Source organism: Cervus elaphus, chromosome 22 (assembly GCF_910594005.1).
Source record: "Cervus elaphus chromosome 22, mCerEla1.1, whole genome shotgun sequence".
Taxonomy (NCBI): Eukaryota; Metazoa; Chordata; class Mammalia; order Artiodactyla; family Cervidae; genus Cervus; species Cervus elaphus.
In genome coordinates, this window is record NC_057836.1 from 3,409,267 (window position 1) to 3,428,375 (window position 19,109).

At 60.3% G+C, this 19,109-nt stretch overlaps 1 protein-coding gene across 2 annotated transcripts in view; it reads left to right on the forward strand.

Annotated features, from left to right (window-relative positions):
• Window positions 1-294: 294 nt before the first annotated feature.
• Window positions 295-19,109, forward strand: part of CELSR1 (cadherin EGF LAG seven-pass G-type receptor 1) — a 146,134-nt gene continuing 127,319 nt past the window's right edge. The window contains exon 1 of one of the 2 annotated variants that reach the window (XM_043881641.1): window positions 295-4,328. In XM_043881641.1, the coding sequence (XP_043737576.1) occupies window positions 725-4,328 (3,604 nt within the window). In that variant the 5' untranslated portion in view covers window positions 295-724. The remainder of the gene's footprint in view (window positions 4,329-19,109) is intronic. The other variant, XM_043881640.1, reaches the window with a different exon arrangement.

Sequence of the window (19,109 nt, forward strand, 5' to 3'; positions counted from 1 at the left end):
GTGGCCTCGGGACCAGCCCCCCCACGCCGCTCCGCCCGCCTTTCCCGGCTCGACTCCTTCGGCCCTGCCCCCAAGGGAGGCCGGGTGGGGAGGCCGCTGGAGAGTGGGCCCTGCCCGCAGCCCCCGCCGCCGCTGTGCCCCCGCGTCTCCATAGCCATCCTCCCGGCGCGCACCTCTGGGCCGGCTCCCCCAGGGGCCGAACAATACGCGGCGGGGCCGGGGGCGGGGCCGGGCCGGGCCAGGGGCGGGGAGAGCGCGGGCGCTGGGGGCGCTGGCCGAGCGCACCGCCCAGGCAGCAGCCGGCCGCTGGGGTCTCGGCCGCGCGGTGCGGCCCGTCCCTCTCCGGGAGCGCAGCCCTCGTCCCGCCGCGGGCCCGCCCCGCTTCCCACGCCGCCCTGTCGAGCCCGCGCGAGAGCCACCTGGAACCACCCAGATCCGCCGCCACCGCAGGTTGATGCGCGACGCCCTCCCGGGACGCGCGGAGGAGCCATCTTGAAACCAACTTCCCAAACTTTCGCAAAGTGCTCTTGAAGTGGAAGCTGCGGGGGAGACCGGGAGCCCGGTCCCCGGTGTCCCCGCCAGGGCCCCCGGGGAGGCGGGGCGCGAGCCGCCCCGAGGGCCCGGCACCGGGCGCGCGGGAGCCGCCCCCCGGCCGCGCCGGGTGGATGCGGAGCCGCGCCGGGTGCATGGATTGTGCTCGGGCGCCCGGCTCGGGCTCCGGGCCATGGCGCCGCCGCCGCCGCCGCCGCCGCCCGTGCTGCCCGCGCTGCTGCTGCTGGCTGCGGCCGCCGCCCTACCGGCGCTGGGGCTCCGAGCGGCCGCCTGGGAGCTGCGCGTGCCCGGCGGGGCCCGCGCCTTCGCCCTCGGGCCCGGCTGGACCTATGCGCTGGACGCGGCGCACACCCCCCGGGCGCTGCGGGAACTGCTGGACGTGAGCCGCGACGGGCGGCTGGTCGGGCGGCGGCGCGGACCCGGCGCGGGGCTCTGGGGCTGCGCGCGCCTGGGGGGACGTCCGCTGCCACTGCAGGTCCGTCTGGCCGACCGCAGCGGCCAGACGGCGCTGAGCCTCCGCCTGCGGGCACGCGCGCACGGTCCCGGTTGCGGCGCCCGGCCCCGGGGCCGACGGGCTCTCGGCGCCGAGCTGCGTGCGCGGGCTGTGCTAGCGGCGCCTGGCCCCGGCGCGATGCTGTGCTTCCCGGCCCCTGGCGGCGGCGGGGCCACGCTGCACTCGGCGCTGGCCGCCTTGACCACGTTCCCCGCCTGCAGCTGCCCGCCGCGCCCCGGTTCCCGCTGCCCACGCCGCCCTGTCTGCCTGCCGCCCGGGGGCTCGGCCCGCCTGCTCCTGCTCTGTGCCCTGCGGCGCGCGGCCGGCACCGTCCGGGTGGAGCTGGCGCTGGAGGCGGCCTCGGGGACGCCTTCCCCATCACTGTCGCCGTCGCCGCCAGGCCCGCCTCAGGCCGGGGCGGGGGCGGCGCGGCGGGCCCGGAGGGGCGCTGGCGGCAGCACCACCCCGCAGTTCCAGCTGCCCAGCTTCCAGGTGTCGGTGCCCGAGAACGAGCCCGCAGGCACCGCGGTCATCGAGCTGCGAGCGCACGATCCCGACGAGGGCGAGGCGGGGCGCCTGGGCTACCAGATGGAGGCGCTGTTTGATGAGCGCTCCAATGGCTACTTCCTCATCGACGCGGACACGGGCTTGGTGAGCACCGCCCGCCCGCTGGACCGCGAGACCAAGGACACGCACGTACTCAAGGTGAGTGCGGTGGACCACGGCTCGCCGCGGCGCTCCGCCGCCACCTACCTCACCGTCACGGTCAGCGACACCAACGACCACAGCCCGGTCTTCGAGCAGGCCGAGTACCGCGAGCGCGTGCGCGAGAACCTCGAGGTGGGCTACGAAGTGCTGACCATCCGCGCCACCGACGGCGACGCGCCCTCCAACGCCAACATGCGCTACCGCCTGCTGGAGGGCGCGCGCGGCGTCTTCGAGATAGACGAGCGCTCCGGCGTGGTGCGCACCCGAGCGGTGGTGGACCGGGAGGAGGAGGCCAGCTACCAGCTGCTGGTGGAGGCCAACGACCAGGGCCGCAACCCGGGCCCGCTCAGCGCCACCGCCACCGTGCACATCGTGGTGGAGGACGAGAACGACAACTACCCCCAGTTCAGCGAGAAGCGCTACGTGGTCCAGGTGCCGGAGGACGTGGCCGTCAACACGCCGGTGCTGCGCGTGCAGGCCACGGATCGCGACCAGGGCCAGAACGCCGCCATCCACTATAGCATCATCAGCGGGAACCTGAAGGGGCAGTTCTACCTGCACTCGCTCAGCGGCAGCCTGGACGTGATCAACCCGCTGGACTTCGAGACCATCCGAGAGTACACGCTGCGCATCAAGGCCCAGGACGGGGGCCGGCCGCCGCTCATCAACTCCTCGGGGCTGGTCTCGGTGCAGGTGCTGGACGTGAACGACAACGCCCCCATTTTTGTGAGCAGCCCCTTTCAGGCAGCCGTGCTGGAGAACGTGCCTCTGGGCCACTCGGTCCTGCATATCCAGGCGGTGGATGCTGACGCGGGGGAGAACGCACGCCTGCGCTACCGACTGGTGGACACCGCCTCGGCCTCCGTCGGGGGTGGCGGTGCTGGGCCCGCAGCCCCGGCTCCGGCCGCCGACTTTCCTTTCCAGATCCACAACAGCTCGGGCTGGATCACCGTGTGCGCGGAGCTGGACCGTGAGGAGGTCGAGCACTACAGCTTCGGAGTGGAGGCGGTGGACCACGGCTCTCCGCCCATGAGCTCCTCGGCCAGCGTGTCCATCACGGTGCTGGACGTCAACGACAACGACCCCGTGTTCACGCAGCCGGTGTACGAGCTGCGTCTGAACGAGGACGCAGCGGTGGGAAGCAGCGTGCTGACCCTGCGGGCCCTCGACCGGGACGCCAATAGCGTGATCACCTACCAGCTGACCGGCGGCAACACGCGGAACCGCTTCGCGCTCAGCAGCCAGAGCGGCGGCGGCCTCATCACGCTGGCGCTGCCGCTGGACTACAAGCAGGAGCGGCAGTACGTGCTGGCCGTCACCGCGTCGGACGGCATGCGCTCGCACACCGCGCAGGTCTTCATCAACGTCACCGACGCCAACACCCACCGGCCTGTCTTCCAGAGCTCGCACTACACAGTGAGCGTGAGCGAGGACCGGCCAGTGGGCACCTCCATCGCCACCATCAGCGCCACCGACGAGGACACCGGCGAGAACGCGCGCATCACCTACGTGCTGGAGGATCCTGTGCCGCAGTTCCGCATCGACCCGGACACCGGCACCATCTACACCATGACGGAGCTCGACTACGAGGACCAGGCCGCCTACACGCTGGCCATCACGGCTCGGGACAATGGCATCCCCCAGAAGTCCGACACCACCTCCCTGGAGATCCTTATCCTCGATGCCAACGACAACGCGCCCCGCTTCCTGCGGGATTTCTACCAGGGCTCCGTCTTCGAGGACGCGCCACCATCCACCAGCGTCCTCCAGGTCTCGGCCACCGATCGGGACTCGGGCCCCAATGGCCGCCTGCTGTACACCTTCCAGGGTGGGGACGACGGCGATGGGGACTTCTACATCGAGCCCACGTCGGGCGTGATCCGCACCCAGCGCCGGCTGGATCGGGAGAACGTGGCCGTGTACAGCCTTCGCGCCCTGGCCGTGGATCGGGGCAGCCCGGTGTCCCTAAGTGCCTCGGTGGAAATCCAGGTGACCGTCCTGGACATTAATGACAACCCTCCAGTGTTTGAGAAGGATGAGCTGGAGCTGTTTGTGGAGGAGAACAGCCCCGTGGGGTCCGTGGTGGCCAGGATTCGAGCCAGCGACCCCGACGAAGGCCCCAACGCCCAGATCATGTACCAGATTGTGGAAGGCAACGTGCCCGAGGTCTTCCAGCTGGACCTGCTGAGCGGGGACCTGCGGGCCCTGGTGGAGCTGGACTTCGAGGTGCGGCAGGAGTACGTGCTGGTGGTGCAGGCCACCTCGGCGCCCCTGGTGAGCCGGGCCACCGTGCACGTCCGCCTCCTGGACCAGAACGACAACCCGCCGGTGCTGCCGGACTTCCAGATCCTCTTCAACAACTACGTCACCAACAAGTCCAACAGCTTCCCCACCGGCGTGATCGGCCGCATCCCGGCCCACGACCCCGACCTCTCGGACAGCCTCAACTACACCTTCCTGCAGGGCAACGAGCTCCAGCTGCTGCTGCTGGACCCCGCCACGGGCGAGTTGCAGCTGAGCCGGGACCTGGACAACAACCGGCCGCTGGAAGCACTCATGGAGGTGTCCGTTTCCGGTGAGTGGCCGTTTCCGGTGAGTGGCCGTAGGGGCCCCGCGGGGCAACCCCCACCCCCCGGGGATCGGCAGGGAGCTGCCAGGAGCCGCCCGGCAAGCCTGGGCACCTTTGGGCAGGGCCCGGGCGGCTCTGTGGGGATCTGTGGCCTCAGGGTGGATGGTTGGATACCGCTCGCAGGAGGCAGGCCGCAAGGCTGCTCCCAGTGAGTTCACTGGGAGCAGGCCTGGGTGTCTTCAAGTTCAAGGCCGGGGCTTCCCGAGCTTTTCTCAGAGGGCCTGGCTCCCCGAGTTGTGCTGGGCTTTGGGGTTATCTGAGTCGGCCGGCTCCGTGATGCTCTGTAGTCAGCACACGCCCTTCGGGAAAGATCAAAGGTCACTGCCCGCCCCATGTGCCAATTAGTTCCCGGGCGGGACCGTTGGAAATTGCCGGATGGGTCCCTGAGTCACCCTCTAGGACGGCTGGAGCTCTCTGCCTTTGTCTCTCCTCTCCGTCTCCTCCAGATAATGACAGGCGGGCCGCTGTGTGCGCGCCCCTGTGGGAGCGCTTTGAAAACATAGCCTCGTTTGATCTTGGCTTGTGCTCCTGGACAGGGGCTTGTAATTTGGGCGTCACTGAGAGGCCTGCCCGGGTTGGCGCTGGAGTCAGCGTGGGAACTCTACCTGCCCACTCTGGGGCCGGAGGGACGGTATCCCGGCTCGGCCAGCCCGACCCAGGCGGGCAAGGGCGGGCCCTCCATGATGCTGACCCCCCCCCCCCCCGGGACAAGCAGGGCGATGGGGCAGAGGGGGGGCAGATAGAAGGACGAGGAAGAGAGAAGGGGAGCGGGGTGGGGAGGACAGTCAAGAGACCCCAAGTGGCTCCTGCAGGCCGCTGACCTTAACCAGGAGACGAGACCGTCATCAAGAATGGCTGGGATTTGTGCAGTTGAGTCAATATTTCAGATGAGTTGTTTAAACAATAAATTATTACAATGCGGCATACCCCTGGAAGAATTAACAAGTTACTTCTCTGATTTATTTTGTTTCCACATTTTGCTATAATTCATCATATACCAAGGATGGTGTTGCATGCGGGTTCCAGTTGTTTGCTTATAAAAGCCTGAATTTGCAGGTCTGGTTTCGAGGCTGTGCAATACTGTGACATTGATTTCGGCCACCTAGTCTACCCGCAGGTGAATATTCTGGGTTCTGTGAAGTTGTGAATGTGTGTAGAGAATATGGAATAGAGCTTTAAGGAGAATTGTCAATCAGGGTTACGGATTTTTCCGAGCAACGATAATTTTTAAAAAGTCTCTCTCACGAATTTCCACCTTCATTTTCTTGTTTTTTTCCTGCACTGCTGTATCTGCTAGGTGGAGCAGAGTGGAAAACTCAGCCTGTGTAAAAGTGACTTGGCAACTTCACAGGGTTTTGAACTTGCGTGGGACATGGTGCTTTTGTGGGAACCGGAGCTTGCTGGGAGCAAGGGTGTTTGTGTCTGAAGCATCAGGAATGTGGCTCTCCCTGGCCCGCGATGTCTGGTTAAGGGGTTTAGGATGGATTTCACTCAAAAGCGGTTTCGAAATGAGGGCCGTCTTGTCTACCGGGTGGGCCCACAGCAGGACCGCAGCTGAGGGTGAGCCGGGCGCTCCGTGCTGTGTAGTAAACACCCCGGTGGCCCAGCTCTGGGCTCTGAAGCCCCTGTGACACCCCTCGAGTCTGTCAGGCACTGAGGCCTCGTGTCCGCCCTGCCAGATGGTGATGATCACCTGGAGCCAGACTTCAAGCAGTTTGTCACCTCTTCTTACTGCTTCGTGGCTTCTCTCTCCGGTACCTGGGAGGCGAGTGGCATCATGCTGTGCCCATTATACAGATGAAGAGGCCGAGACTCAGAGGTGTGAGGTCACTTCCTCGGGGTTGGCCGGTGAGCAGGAGCGCCAGGCATCCAACCGAGATCCAAACCCTCCCCTCTCTTACCGAGCCGTTGTGAGGAATTAGTTGCTGTGGTGAATTGTTGCAATGCTCTGGTTTAAAGCAGACTTGCAAGACTTTCCTGACCGTCCAGTGGTTAAGACCGCTCGCTTCCAACGCAGGGGGTGCGGGTTCAGTTCTCGGTCGGGAACTAAGAACCCACATGCCTCGGGATGCAGCCAAAGAATAAAAGAAAGAATGAAGTAGGCACCTTGGGATCCTACACAGCCCTCCAGCCATTTGACAACTAGTTAATGCTTCAAAGAACAAAAAACTAGAAACTATAAAAGCTGTGACTCCCAACAGCACAGCTGTATGTAGAAACAGAACAAAACAAGATCAGACTGAGTTAACCGGAGTGGGAATCTTAGGTTTTCTTTCTTTCTTTTTTAAAAAACAATGGGAAAGCTGTGGTTTCAAACTCCTGTGCTATTTTCATTGAAGTGTTACTGGCCTCTCTGGGTTTACAGCCTTACCCTACAGCTTCTAGCGCCCTGCAGCTGGAGTTATTAGCAGCTTATAACCTAGAGTTATTACCGCCCTGGAGCTGCTGTCAAGAGAGCTCAGCCATCCACTGGGTTTTGTGGGAGCCCTCGAGGACGGGCCGGGTGCATCCCGCAGAGGAGCCCGCTGGGAAGGTGCACAGGATTGGAGGAGATACCGAAGATGGACACGCTTGGGAGGAGGGCAGCCCCTTGTGCCTGGATGGGGGTCTTAGTGCGGTCTGGGAGCAGATGGCATTGATGGTTTTGTGTAGCCCGCTAAGGACAAAACACAGATGTTCTCTGAATTCTGAATATCGTCATGTTCAAATCTCCGCCATTTTTAGAAAGCATCCGGTGATACACGGTGTTGGTTTTACGTGGGACGGTTTTTAGTGAGATTTAGCATTCGGTGCCATCAAACGGAGAGATAGTGGAGGACAGGGAAGCCTGGCGTGCTGCAGCCCACGGGGTCACAGAGTCGGACGCGAACGAGCCACAGAACAAGGGGAGCCACTGTTGGGTTATTCAAAGCAGTGTGGCCGATAACCCAACAGGCCTGTCGCACGTGGAGTTCTTCAAGTAGCTTTCCGAGGCGCTGGTCATTTGGTGACACGGACGTTTTAAATATCCACCTGAGCACGCGTGTACCTTTGGGTGTCGACGCATGAGCTGAACGTTATGGAGCTCAGCACTGGGTGGAAAATGACCCGTGCTTGTGGGCGTGTGGGCCTCTGGGGTGCTAAGGGCATCGTTGGTAAAAGTGGTCGGGCCATGAATCGTTCAGAGATGTCAGCAAATCTCAAAAGTCATGAAGCAATGAGACTGAATAACCTTTTCCCACTTGCTTTGGTGGGGAGCCGATGGGATAAAGTCGTCTGGGCTTGATAAAGGTTTAAAATGTGTTTGCTGAGTTAAATCCAGGATATCGCAGGGACGACGGACGACTGCCAACAAGGAAATGGCGAGGTGGGCATCGTACCAGGCTGCGTCTGGAGGCAAGCATTATGTTTCTTTTCTGCTTCTCACCGTGTGGAAAAGGATCAGACCAGCTTAACCACGTCAGTTGTCGAGCTGGATTCTCCGGTGACAGAACCGGCCCTGGAAGACTTAGGCACTTGGGGACGCAGTTAACCGTGCCGGGACTTCAGTGGCTCTGGAGGTCGTCTCCTGTTAATGTACTTGTTTTCAGAAACACAGGCTCGGAAACGAGGGCGTGTTTGTTTATTGAGCACCTACTGTGTGCTGGGCCTACTGTGTGCCCGGCCCTGAGCGGGAGGTTGGGTGGGGACAGTGGGTAAACGGCGAAGTGAATGCAAGGGGCGGGTGGGCTGGGATGCCCCTATTCCACTGTGAGGGTGATGCGCCTTCCTGGTGGGGGGTGGGGGGCGAGTGGGGCAGATCTCCCCCTCCCCTGAACTGCTGTTGGGAACATGGCTCTAGGGTGAGCGCGGTGCAGGGAGGGGATTCGGGAGGTTAGACGGTCAGATGTGGGAGTGAGGTGGGGTTGATCAGCCGACTTGCTCCTCCTGCTGGGACACCCCCCGCCATGAGCCTCTTCCCCCTGCTGCCCCTGACCTCACGCTGCCCATCTGAGCCCTAAGCCTGCTCCTGCAGCAGCCTCATCCACGGAAGGCATCCCTCGTACAGGCTGGACCCGACTCCAGGGCCTCCGGCTTGGGCTGCTGGCGCTGGGATTTGAATCTGGGGCGGCTCCCAGGCTGTGCTTTTGGGAACATGCAGATGAACCTGGGTGAGGAGGTGTGTGCAGGGGGGCCGGACCCTGTGGACGCCTTGTGGCTGGACCCGTTAGACGTTGTCGTAAACATGGTGGGACGTGTGGGTTTGGGCTGGGGAGAGCAGCTGAGGTCACAGCTGGGGTCACAGCCAGAGGTGGGCTGCACGGCCTCGGGGGTGACTCTCTGGACCAGCATGGCCGTGGGTGGTCAGTGACCCGTTGGCAGGGCACTTGGACAGCTGTGATGGGGCAGGGGTCAGGTCCAGCCTGGGGGTGCGGGGACCTGGCCTGAGTGGCCTGTCAGGCAGGCTGGACCTGCCTGAGAGCTAGAGCTGGAATAACCACCCGCGGGAGGAGAGAAATCAAGGGTGCTGCCCTGGGGGCCGAGGCAGAGCAAGCGCCTGAATGGGGTCAGCAGTGGTCGATGCCTTTTGGTGTCCGGGGGGCCTCAGGCCAAGTCACTTTGGCTTGGCCAAGAGGAGGTCCTTGGTGGTCCCCTGAGAGCCAGGGTGGAGAGGGGCTTGCGGAGTGGAAGACTCGGTCGCCGGGCACCGGGGAGGCTCAGAGGAAAGGCGGGATGGCCGTGGGGATGCGGGTGGAGTCGGGGGTGGAGAGGGGTTGATGAATTAACGTGTATGGCCCTCCTGGCACTTCTCCCGCTGGTGCGGGCCGCCTGTCACAGGCGCGGGCCCCTTTGGGGAGCAGTGGACTGGACCAGGGTGCGGATCAGCTGCAGGGGCAGTCGCAGGCCTGCTGTGGCTGAGCTGTGTGCACCAGGGGCTGCGGGAGTGGGGCGGGGAAGGGAGCCTCTGCGTCTGCTTGGGGACGTGATACAGGAGCGGGTGGACCTGGCTTCCCTGTCTCCACGCTGCCCGCCCAGTGTCCCAAGGTCTCCGTCCGGCCCGAGACTGCTTTTATAAAAACCTGGGAAAAGTCGCGGCCACACGAGGCCCTGGGAAGGAGGCATGGAGCTGAAGTCACATCAGGAAAGGTGACTGGTGCTGGTGACCTGGTGACGCCGTGGAAAGTCCGCTGTGGGCTGGGCTGATGCATGCACGTGCCTGCCCACCCGGGGGGACACCGGTGGGCAGAGACCCGCTGAGGAACCAGGTGGGTGCTGGGCAACCCCCACCCTGCCCCTGGAGCACAGGCTGTGCCCCGGGACGTGTGGTGTGGCTGGGACCACAGGGCCTGCATCTCCGCCAGCACTTACGTGCTGTGAACAGAAGATTTTATCACGTGGGGCAGAGAGTGCAGAGCCTGTTCCCAGGTTCCGCTTGATTCTTTCCAGCTCACAGCCCTGGGGGAAATAGTTTTGGTTTTTTCTTCTTCTGTAACCTGAACACGTAGACTCTCCTGCAAGCCCTCTGAACGGTGGGTGGAGGGGGATGGTAAAGAACCCTTTTCCTTCTGCGTGTTTGGTTTGGGTGGGTCACTGTGGTAACCTGAGGAACCGCGGGCTGGGGACCCAGCTTGTGGGGACAGAGGGAATAACATTGTTGAGGACGCCGGGGCGCCCTCGGCTTTGCCCTGCGGGCCTGAGGCTCAGCACACAGTAGGTGCTCAGCAAACCTGTGTTCCCGGGGGAGGGGCCGGGGGGCACTGGTGTGGAAACAGCACTCTCAGTTTCCTGTGCTCACCTGGAGGCTGGGCCCCAGGTGGAAGGAATGGGCTATTTTTTTTTTTTCAGGAAAACTCCAGTGTCTGGATTCTCCTGCTTTTGCTTCAGGTAAGAACTTGTGGCTCCCTGGCTAATCAGGCACCTTTTAGGGAGTGACCATTCCGGAGCTGGGAGAATCCCAACGCCAGGCTTTATCATCCTCATCATTCCGTCCAGAGTCTCCTGATGTCCTGAATGGAGGCGGTAGTGTTTTCTTAAACACACAGACGCACATGTACACACGCACACGTACACACTCATACACACGCTCACACATGGATATACATGTACACACAGGTATACATGTACACAGACACCTAGGCATACACACACGCACAGACACTCATGTATACACACGCACACAGGTACACACATATATGCAATGCACACAAGTACACACATGTGCACATGTGGAACACATATACACATGCACACACAGACACGTACACGTGTGTGTACATGGCACACCCGACACATGTACACGCGTGTACATGATGCACACAGGCACGCACACTTACATACGTACACACACACGGTTTAAACAACTGCTTTGAAGGCAAACTGTAGGATCACCTTTCCTTCAGCCAGCGCACCCTGTGTTTTCCCCTCTGCTGTCGTGTGGAGGCGTGGGGGCCCACACAGCGGGTCCCTCATAGCTAGGGGCTTGTGCAGGGGCTTGGGAGGGACAGAGGCTACGGACCCCGTGCCAGGGCGTCCTTCCAGCCCTTGGGTGGCGTCCATCACGGTGTCAGGTCCACAGTGCCTGGCAGGTCGGCAGCCGAGGCTGCGGGGACCAGCCTTGCGGCCACCTTTCCACAGGCTTTCCCATCGGCGCCGCCAGGACAGGTGACCCTCAGGTGAGCAGGTGAGGTTCTGTACCTGCCGGTTCTGTACCTGCTGGTGTACCTCCTCCCTGAAACTTGCGGGTGAGGCCGCGGTGCCTCCATTTTCTCGGCAGGAACGTGAGATGAGCTGTCCGGCTCCTCTCCTGTCGTCATGTTTCTGCTGAAAGTGTGGGCACTCCCGGGCCCCTGTGAGGCTTGTGCCGGCTCTGGGGAGCTGGGGGCTTGGGGGCCTCCCCGAACCATTCCCCTCCCTGGCCGTACCTGCTGGCCCCCTGCCTCCTTCTCTGCTGTGGCTTCGTGGTCAGGGGTCAGAGCCTGGCCTGCAGGGCAGGAGGGGGCTGGCCTCAGAGCTGGACAGGGGGTCCGGGGCGGTCACAGGAGGGCACGGTCACCACTGTTCCAGTTTGCATGCCTGGGCCCTGCCCACGTCATCTCGCTTGGATCTCAGCGAATGCCCATTACACAACAGAGTGACTGAGGCCGGCAGGCTGGTTGTGGTGGGAAGGGCCAGGCCCAGACCTGGTATCCGGGTGCTTTACCACTGTGCTGACCGCCTCCTTTGATCTCCACCTTTGGCCAGCAGCTAAGCCCTGGACGGGGGAGTGCAGGTTCGGGGATGCCGAGCCTGGAAGCTCAGTGTGAGTGGCCCCGTTGTCCAGGACAGGGGGCTGAGGGGCGTGTGTGCACCGTGCTTGGTTGTGTGGGAACACTCCCTTGCCCCTCGGGTGAGCAGGGTGGGGAGCTGTCTCTGAGCCTCTGTGGGGTCTCCTGTGGTGGAGCCGCGTCGTAGGGAACTGTGGAGCGCAGGACTGGTGTGCTCCGGGTGCAGGCGGGACCCGGGGCCGGGGCAGGGGTCAGAGCCTCAGGCAGGAGAGGTGGACACCGACGAGGAACCTGCCCTGAGCCGCTGTCTGCTGTGCCCCGGGAGCACAGGTTCTGCAGGTCAGGGAGCCCCCCACCTGCCTTCCCTCCCTCCATCTGTCCGTCAAGACGTTTCTTTCTTTTCTAAAATTCTGTTTTTACTGCCGGTTCTGTATCTTTCTTATCTTTTCAGGGTTTTAGAAATACCTAATCTAAATGACACTTGTTTAAGGTAAACTGGCAGCAAGTTGTGTAAACAAAGCCGTGCTCTGTAAGCGTTTGGAGATAAGAGCCCTCTTGCAGGGTAATAAATTTTCATCAGTGAGCTGATGGTCGCAGGACTGTTTCTGGGAAGTGCAGTAGTTCAGCTGCCGTGCGGCCCGCGGTGGAGACGGCCGCGTGCGGCTGTCGTCCCGGCAGCGGTCCTTTTCGGGGCTGTGACCTGACTCTGGTGTTGAGAGAGTACGGGGTTTCACGGGACAGCAGAGACGGGCGCTGATTTATGACGCTGGTCGGGCAGCCCTCTCAGGACCCACTCTGCAGCGGGGTCGGGGGGCGGGTGGGGATGGTCATTGCCCAGGAGCCCCGCTCCCGACCCCGACTCTGTGTCCTTCTAGGAAGAAGGATTGGAAGAACAGCAATACAGCTTGAGCTGTGGCTTGGGAAACTTTTCTCTCTTGTCTTGAACCTTGCACGTGCTGAGAAATGATCACATTTAAAAGTGGTTACGAAATATTTTCATAACCTGTATCTGATAAAGGATTACTATCTAGAATATATTAAGCACTCTAGCAACTCAGCAACAGAGAAACAAACAACCAGTTTAAAAAGTTGACAAAGGGCTTGACAGATACTTCTCCCAAGAAGAGAGACAGATGGTCCACAGGCACAGGGAGAGATGCTCAACATCACCCATCACTAGGAAAACGCAGATCAGAGCCCCAGTGGGACTCCGCCTCCCACCTTTAGGATGACCATTGTGAAAACAAAGCAAAACAGAAAATACCAATTGTGGGCGAGGACGTGGAGAAGTCAGAACCCGTGCTCACTGCTGGGAATGTAAAATGGTGCAGCTGCTGCAGAAAACAGTGTGGTGGTTCCTCAGCTGCCGTAGAATCCAGTAACTCCACTTTCGGGTACACACCCAAAAGAATGGAAGCAAGAACTCAAATAGATATTTGTACGCCCGTGTTCACAGCAGCGTGGTTCACAATAGCCAAAGGTGGATGCAACCCAGGGGTCTTTTGGTGGATGAACGGATAGGCACAAGTGGCCTGTACCCACCATGGAATATTCAGCTGCAAGAAGCAAGGAGATTCAGAAAGAGGCCACCACATGGACACACCTTGAGGACATTGTGCTCGGTGAAATAAGCCAGACTCTAAAGGACCAGCTTTTTGTAGGAGTATATGAGACTCCTAGGGTGGTCACATATGTAGAGATAAAAAGTAGGGACTTGCCTGGGAGTCCAGTGGCTAAGACTCCTTATGTAGGGGGCCCGGGTTCCCTCCCTGATTAGGGAACTAGATTCCATATGCCACAGCTAAAGATCCCACATGCTGGCAAAAAAAAAGAGAAAAAAGATGCCATGTGGCACAACTAAGACCTAGCATAGCCAAATAAATTTAATACTTTTTTTTTTTTTTTTTATTTAAAAGGAGAATGAGCATTAGCAAGGCCGGGAGAGAGGGATGGGGGGCGGTTATGTGATGGGTATGAAGTTTCAGTTTTGCAAGAGGAGCTCTGGAAATGATGCTGATGGTCGCACAATAATGTGAATGTACTTAGAGCCTCTGAGCTGTGGATTTCAGAATGACTAAAACATTGAGACTTATGTGTGTGTGCATGCTAAGTCTCTTCAGTCGTGTCTGGCTCTTTGCGGCCCTATGGCCTGTGGCCCGCCAGGCTCCTCTGTCCATGGGATTCTCCAGGCAAGAACACCGGAGTGGGCTGCCATGCTCTGCTCCAGGGGATCTTCCCCACACCGGGACTGAATACAGATCTCCTGCATTGCAGGTGGAGTCTTTACTGCTGAGCCACAGGGGAAGCCCTCATTTTATGTATATTTTATGATAATTTTTTTTTAAATGCCACAAAGCAGAATTATTCTGGTCACTCAGGTGCTGGCCAGATGGGAGCAGGTGCTTCTGGTCTGTGGTCCCCCCGCCCGGAGGGCAGCGCCCTGATCCCTTTTGTCCTGTCGTGGGTCCTGACAGCATCCAGACGGACCCTGCAGAGCCCGGGTCTCTCATTCTGTGAGTTCCTGAACTCTTAACCTCCGCCTTGTAAACAGCAAAAGGGGCAGATACGGACATATAATTTTGCGTCTGGCACAGGGGTAAAATCTCTTTGATGTTTAACTATATACTAGAAGCCGCAAAGATGAACGTGGACCTTTAAGGCCCAGAGTAAGCAGAAGGGTGCTCAGTGCCTGGGTGCCCAGGTGTCCCCAGGGGAGGAGGTCAGCTCGGGGCTGGGATCCAGACCAGAGGCCGGTGCCTTGGGGGGAGGCCAGCAGAGGGTGGAGACCCTGCTGCCCCTCCCGCGTGTGGGGAGCTCTGCTCTCCCCAGCCCTGCCCTGTCCCTCGGCCCTGCCCCCCATCAGGACCGAGTTTCGGGTTCAACACAGCTTGGCACGTGTGCTGGCCCAGGCGTACCTGGTTGGCATTCTGACACATCTGAGCAATTAGACGTGATCTCTTCTCCGTTTTTATTGGGATGACATTCACGTAGCGTAAATAAACCATTTCAAAGTGGACACTTCAGTGGCGTTCGGTACATTCAGGATGTCTGCAGCCACCACTGTGACTTTCAAGAGAGGTGGTGGCCCAAGGAAGAGGTTCTGGGCTCTTCCATGAACTGCCTCCCCAAGAAAGGGAAAATGTGGGGTCTCTGGGGGAGACACCTGGGTCAGGATGAGACCCCCATAGGCACGGATTTCAGGAGTCACGGAGGGAGCACAATGGCGAATGTTGTAGGTTGTAGGGTGGGGCGGTGGGGCCAGGCTTCTCAGGAAGGTCAGAAGTGAGCTGGGGCTTGGGCAGGTCCAAGGGATGGGGGCTCTGGCAGCCGAGCGGTGGAGGGACAGTGACTAGTCTCAGGGAGGGGCTTGAAAGCTGCAGCTTCGTGGGGATTGAGGAGCAGAGTTAACCCAGGCCTCTGGTGCTGGGATTGACAAGTCCCAGGGTCATGTGGTCAGGGCCAGCCAGAGCCTTCAGCCCCCATTCCCCCAGATCTGAGCAGGGCAGAGATTCAGGGCCAGCCAGAGCCTTCACCCTCCGTCCCCCCAGATCTGAGCAGGGCAGAGATTCAGGGCGAGCCAGAGCCTTCAGCCCCCGTCCCCCCAGGTCTGAGCAGGGCAGAGATTCGGGCAGCATCCTGGGAATGCTTCGTCCTGTGTGAGATCCCCGCCGCGCACGTCCGCGACCTCTGTTCCCCTCAGAGCGTTGCTGGGGCCGTGCACAGACGGTGGGAGCCGTGGCCTCCTTGCCGAGCCCAGTCCTCTCTGCGCCCCTTCTGCAAGGTCCTGGCTTCACTCATGGACCTTTTCAGGCTGCAGCCTGGGCTCCGCACCAGCCTCGGAAGCCAAGGGACTTGTGATCGGCCGGTTGTTAATTGAGTCAGAGGGTCGGCCGCTTCTCTTTGGACCCGTGCTTCGTGATTAGAGGCCTGCTGTGTCGGCTTCCTGGGGCTGCTGCAAAGTCCACCTCCACCCCCAACAACCGGTGTCTTCAAACAGTGGGTGTTTATTCTCTCACGGTCCGGAGCCCAGAGATCCGAAATCAAGGGGTCAGCAGGTGCTTGCTCTGAAGCTGTTGCTGCAGGGTCTTCCTCCCGCCTCTTCCGGGGCTGCGGGGATCCAGTCTGCAGGAACATCACTCCAGTCTGCCTGCCTCGGTTGTCACCTGGCCTCCTCCTCCAGCTGTCTCTGCATCTTCTTGCTCATAAGAGCTCCATTTCTGCTCAGTCGTTGTTGTTGTCGTTTTTGGCTGAGCGGCACGCAGGATCTTCAGTTCCCTGACTGTGGTTGAACCCGCGCCCTCTGCCGTGGAAGTGCAGAGTCTTCACCCCTGGACCACCAGGGAAATACCTCCAGTTCTGTTGACTTTGGGGCCCACCCCCTTTCCCCGGTGGCTCAAACAGTAAAGAATCTGCCTGCAGTGCGGGAGACCCAGGTTCGATCCCTGGGTCAGGAGGATCCCGTAGAGGACAGCATGGCAACCCAGTCCAGTGTTCTTGCCTGGAGAATTTCATGGACAGAGCAGCCTGGCGGGCTACAGTCCACGGGGTCACACAGAGTCAGACACGACTGAGAGACAGCACTTCCCCCTCCTGGGTGTGCTGTGCTGTGCGTGCTAAGTCGCTTCAGGAGTGCCTGCCTCTTTGCAGCCCCCGTGGACTGCAGCCCGCCAGGCTCCTCTGTCCATGGGATTCTCCAGGCAGGAACACTGGAGCCGGTTGCCATGCCCTCCTCCAGGGGATCTTCCTGACCCAGGGATCGAACCCATGTCTCCTGTGGCTCCTGCATTGCAGGCGGATTCTTTAGCACTGAGCCCCCGGGGACGCCATCATCTCCTAGATGACATCATCTTAATGTATGTTTGCATCACATCTACAAGGATCCTATTTCCAGATCAGGTCATGTTCGCGGGCACCAGGGGTCGGGACTTGGTCGTGTCCTTCGGGGCACACAGTTCAACCCGCTCCAGCACCTGCTGCACACTCGTGCGTGTAAGTGATTTCTTTGTGTGAAATCAGAATTTTCCCAGTGGAACCCACAGTTTGCCCACCCAAACACCCGAAACACAGCATGGGGCTCCTTATTGTAGTGACCCGTCGGGACCCTGCGCTTTTCTCTCTTCCCCTCACACTCCTCTAATGAGACTGAATATCACACCGGATAAGCTCCCGTGTTGCGATCCCACAGGCTTCCCACTGTCTATTCGCTTAGGAAGCCGTGGTGGCCTTTGGGTCACGCTTCCAGGTCCCATTCGGGCGGGAGGGGTGTGGAGTGTGTGTTTTCAACCAAAGGTGGGTGTGCGGGCCAGTGAGCGTGCTTCCAGATGACAGCCCCCTTGCTCTGCCTTTGTGCCTGATGCCAGGGGACCCAGCTGTGGGAGTGGCCTTTTCGATTCATCCTGTCTTCTAAGCATGGAAAATTCTCTAATGTGTAATCGAAAGTTCCTCCAAATCTTCAAAGAAGAGAAAATGGAAAATATGAAGGTTTATTGTTCTGGGAATTTCCTGTGCATCCGGCACGTGGCTGTCGGAGGTCAGGGATGTGTGTGTGTGTGTGCGCGCGCGCGCGCGCGTGTATGCGTGTGTATGTATGTGTGAGACTGTGACAGGAAGTCCAGTGCAGTGAGTTATAGCGCATGTACAAGGGCACCTCACTGTGGAACAAATATGACTGAGGAAGCGGAATCGGCGGCCGACAGTTCTGTGTCCAGACGGCAACCACTTTCTGCTAAATAGAAAGCGCTGGATGGAGTCGGTTTGGGAGGGAAGCCAGGGGAGGTGACCCCGAAGGCAGGAAGCAGAAGGCTTCGGGGTGGGGACAGCTGTCCAGGCCCCCGGCTGGCCCGGGAAAGCCATTGTGTTTGCGGCAGGAACTCGGTTTCCCTCCCTTTGTTTCTGTCTCATCATTCTGGCATTTTTTTTTGTTTGAGCCCAGAGTGAATTTGGGACGGTGTGGGAGCTGACCAAGCTCTTTCAGGAGCTGGGAGCCCCTGGGAGGGGTCTTCATCCCTCTTTGAAGTGACCCCCTCAGGAAAGGGCTGCCTCCACCAGGACGCCCTCCATCCCACTTCCCCGGAACCAGTGAGTCTGTGTTGGTCTTCTCTGGAGCCGGCGACCCCAGCCTCGGGGTCTGTCCCTCCTACCCCCGGTTTGAAAACCAAAGCAGGTGTCTCCTGGCTCACCGGCTGGGACAAGAGTCTGAGTCGGACCCGGTGGGTCAGCCGCAGGTTCTTCTGGGCGTCAGGAGGGACCGGGCTGTGTAGCTTGGGGCACAGCTTCCTGCTGCAGGCCTGGGGTGTGGCCCGTGTCCTGAGAGTTGTTTTTAAACCCCGTGCAAGCTGGCGAGAGGTGGAGAGAGTGGAGCCGGGGAGCATGGGGCATGAGCTGGCCTCGGGGAGTCCCAGGAGGATCACGGTGGGGAAGGGGCTTCGCGGTGCGTCCGTTACTGTTGTTCTGTTACAAGGTCACCCGTGCGTGATACCCGTCAGCCGGTGCCGTCTCATAGTGTCTGATGGTGTTCTCGGGGTCGGCTCAACAGGCCCTTTTAGGGAGGCAGCCCTTTTGGGAGGAAGCCCTTAGTGAAAGTCGCTCAGTCGTGTCCGACTCTTTGCGGCCCCATGGACTGTGCAGTCCATGGCATCCTCCAGGCCAGAATACAGGAGTGGGCAGCCTTTCCCTTCTTCAGGGGATCTTCCCGAGCCAGGAATGGAACCCAGGTCTCCTGCACTGCAGGCGGATTCTTTACCAGCTGAGCCACAAGGGACGCCCAAGAATACTGGAGTGGGAAGCCTATCGCTTCTCCAGGGGATCTTCCTGACCCAGGAATCAAACCGGGGTCTCCTGCATTGCAGGCGGATTCTTTACCGGCTAAGCTGCCAGGGAAGCCCCTAAGTCCTCAGTGCCTCCAGCTAATAACATGGGTTAAAGCGATTTGGCTGCTTGAGGTTGTGATCGCCGAGCAAGTCTTGTGAGCAGTCTTGACAGGAACCAAACCAGGGTCTCCTTCATTGCAGGCGGATTCTTTACCAGCTGAGCCATCAGGGAAGCCCATGATGTTTGACAAGGTACTGTTAAGTCACTAGCATGCGTTGTGACTGGTTGCTTCTAGTGGTGTGGTGGGCAACTGTCTGGTGGGAAGGGAGAGACTGGTGCCCACCCTCGTCCTCGCGGGGCCTGTGCTGGGGGCTGTAGCCGAGCCTGGAGCGTCTGTCCTGAGAGCTGGAGACATAGCTTTGGGTCTTGACCCTTGACCTTCTGCCTGCTGCCGCTCCCTGGCACCCAGTCGACCCGGGGGTGTCACCGTGTAGGACTTCACCGCTAACACTGAGAGTGTCCTGGGCAGAGCGGGCACTTGTCCTTCCCGGCAGCCCGGTCTCAGCGAGGTGTCCTTCCTGTGACCCTGTGGCCCTGGGACCTGGCACGCGCACCTCCTGGCCTGCTTGTAGGAGCTGTACCCTCGGGAACTGCAGAGGCCAGCCTGGGTGATGTGTATCTAGTGTGGGGACGG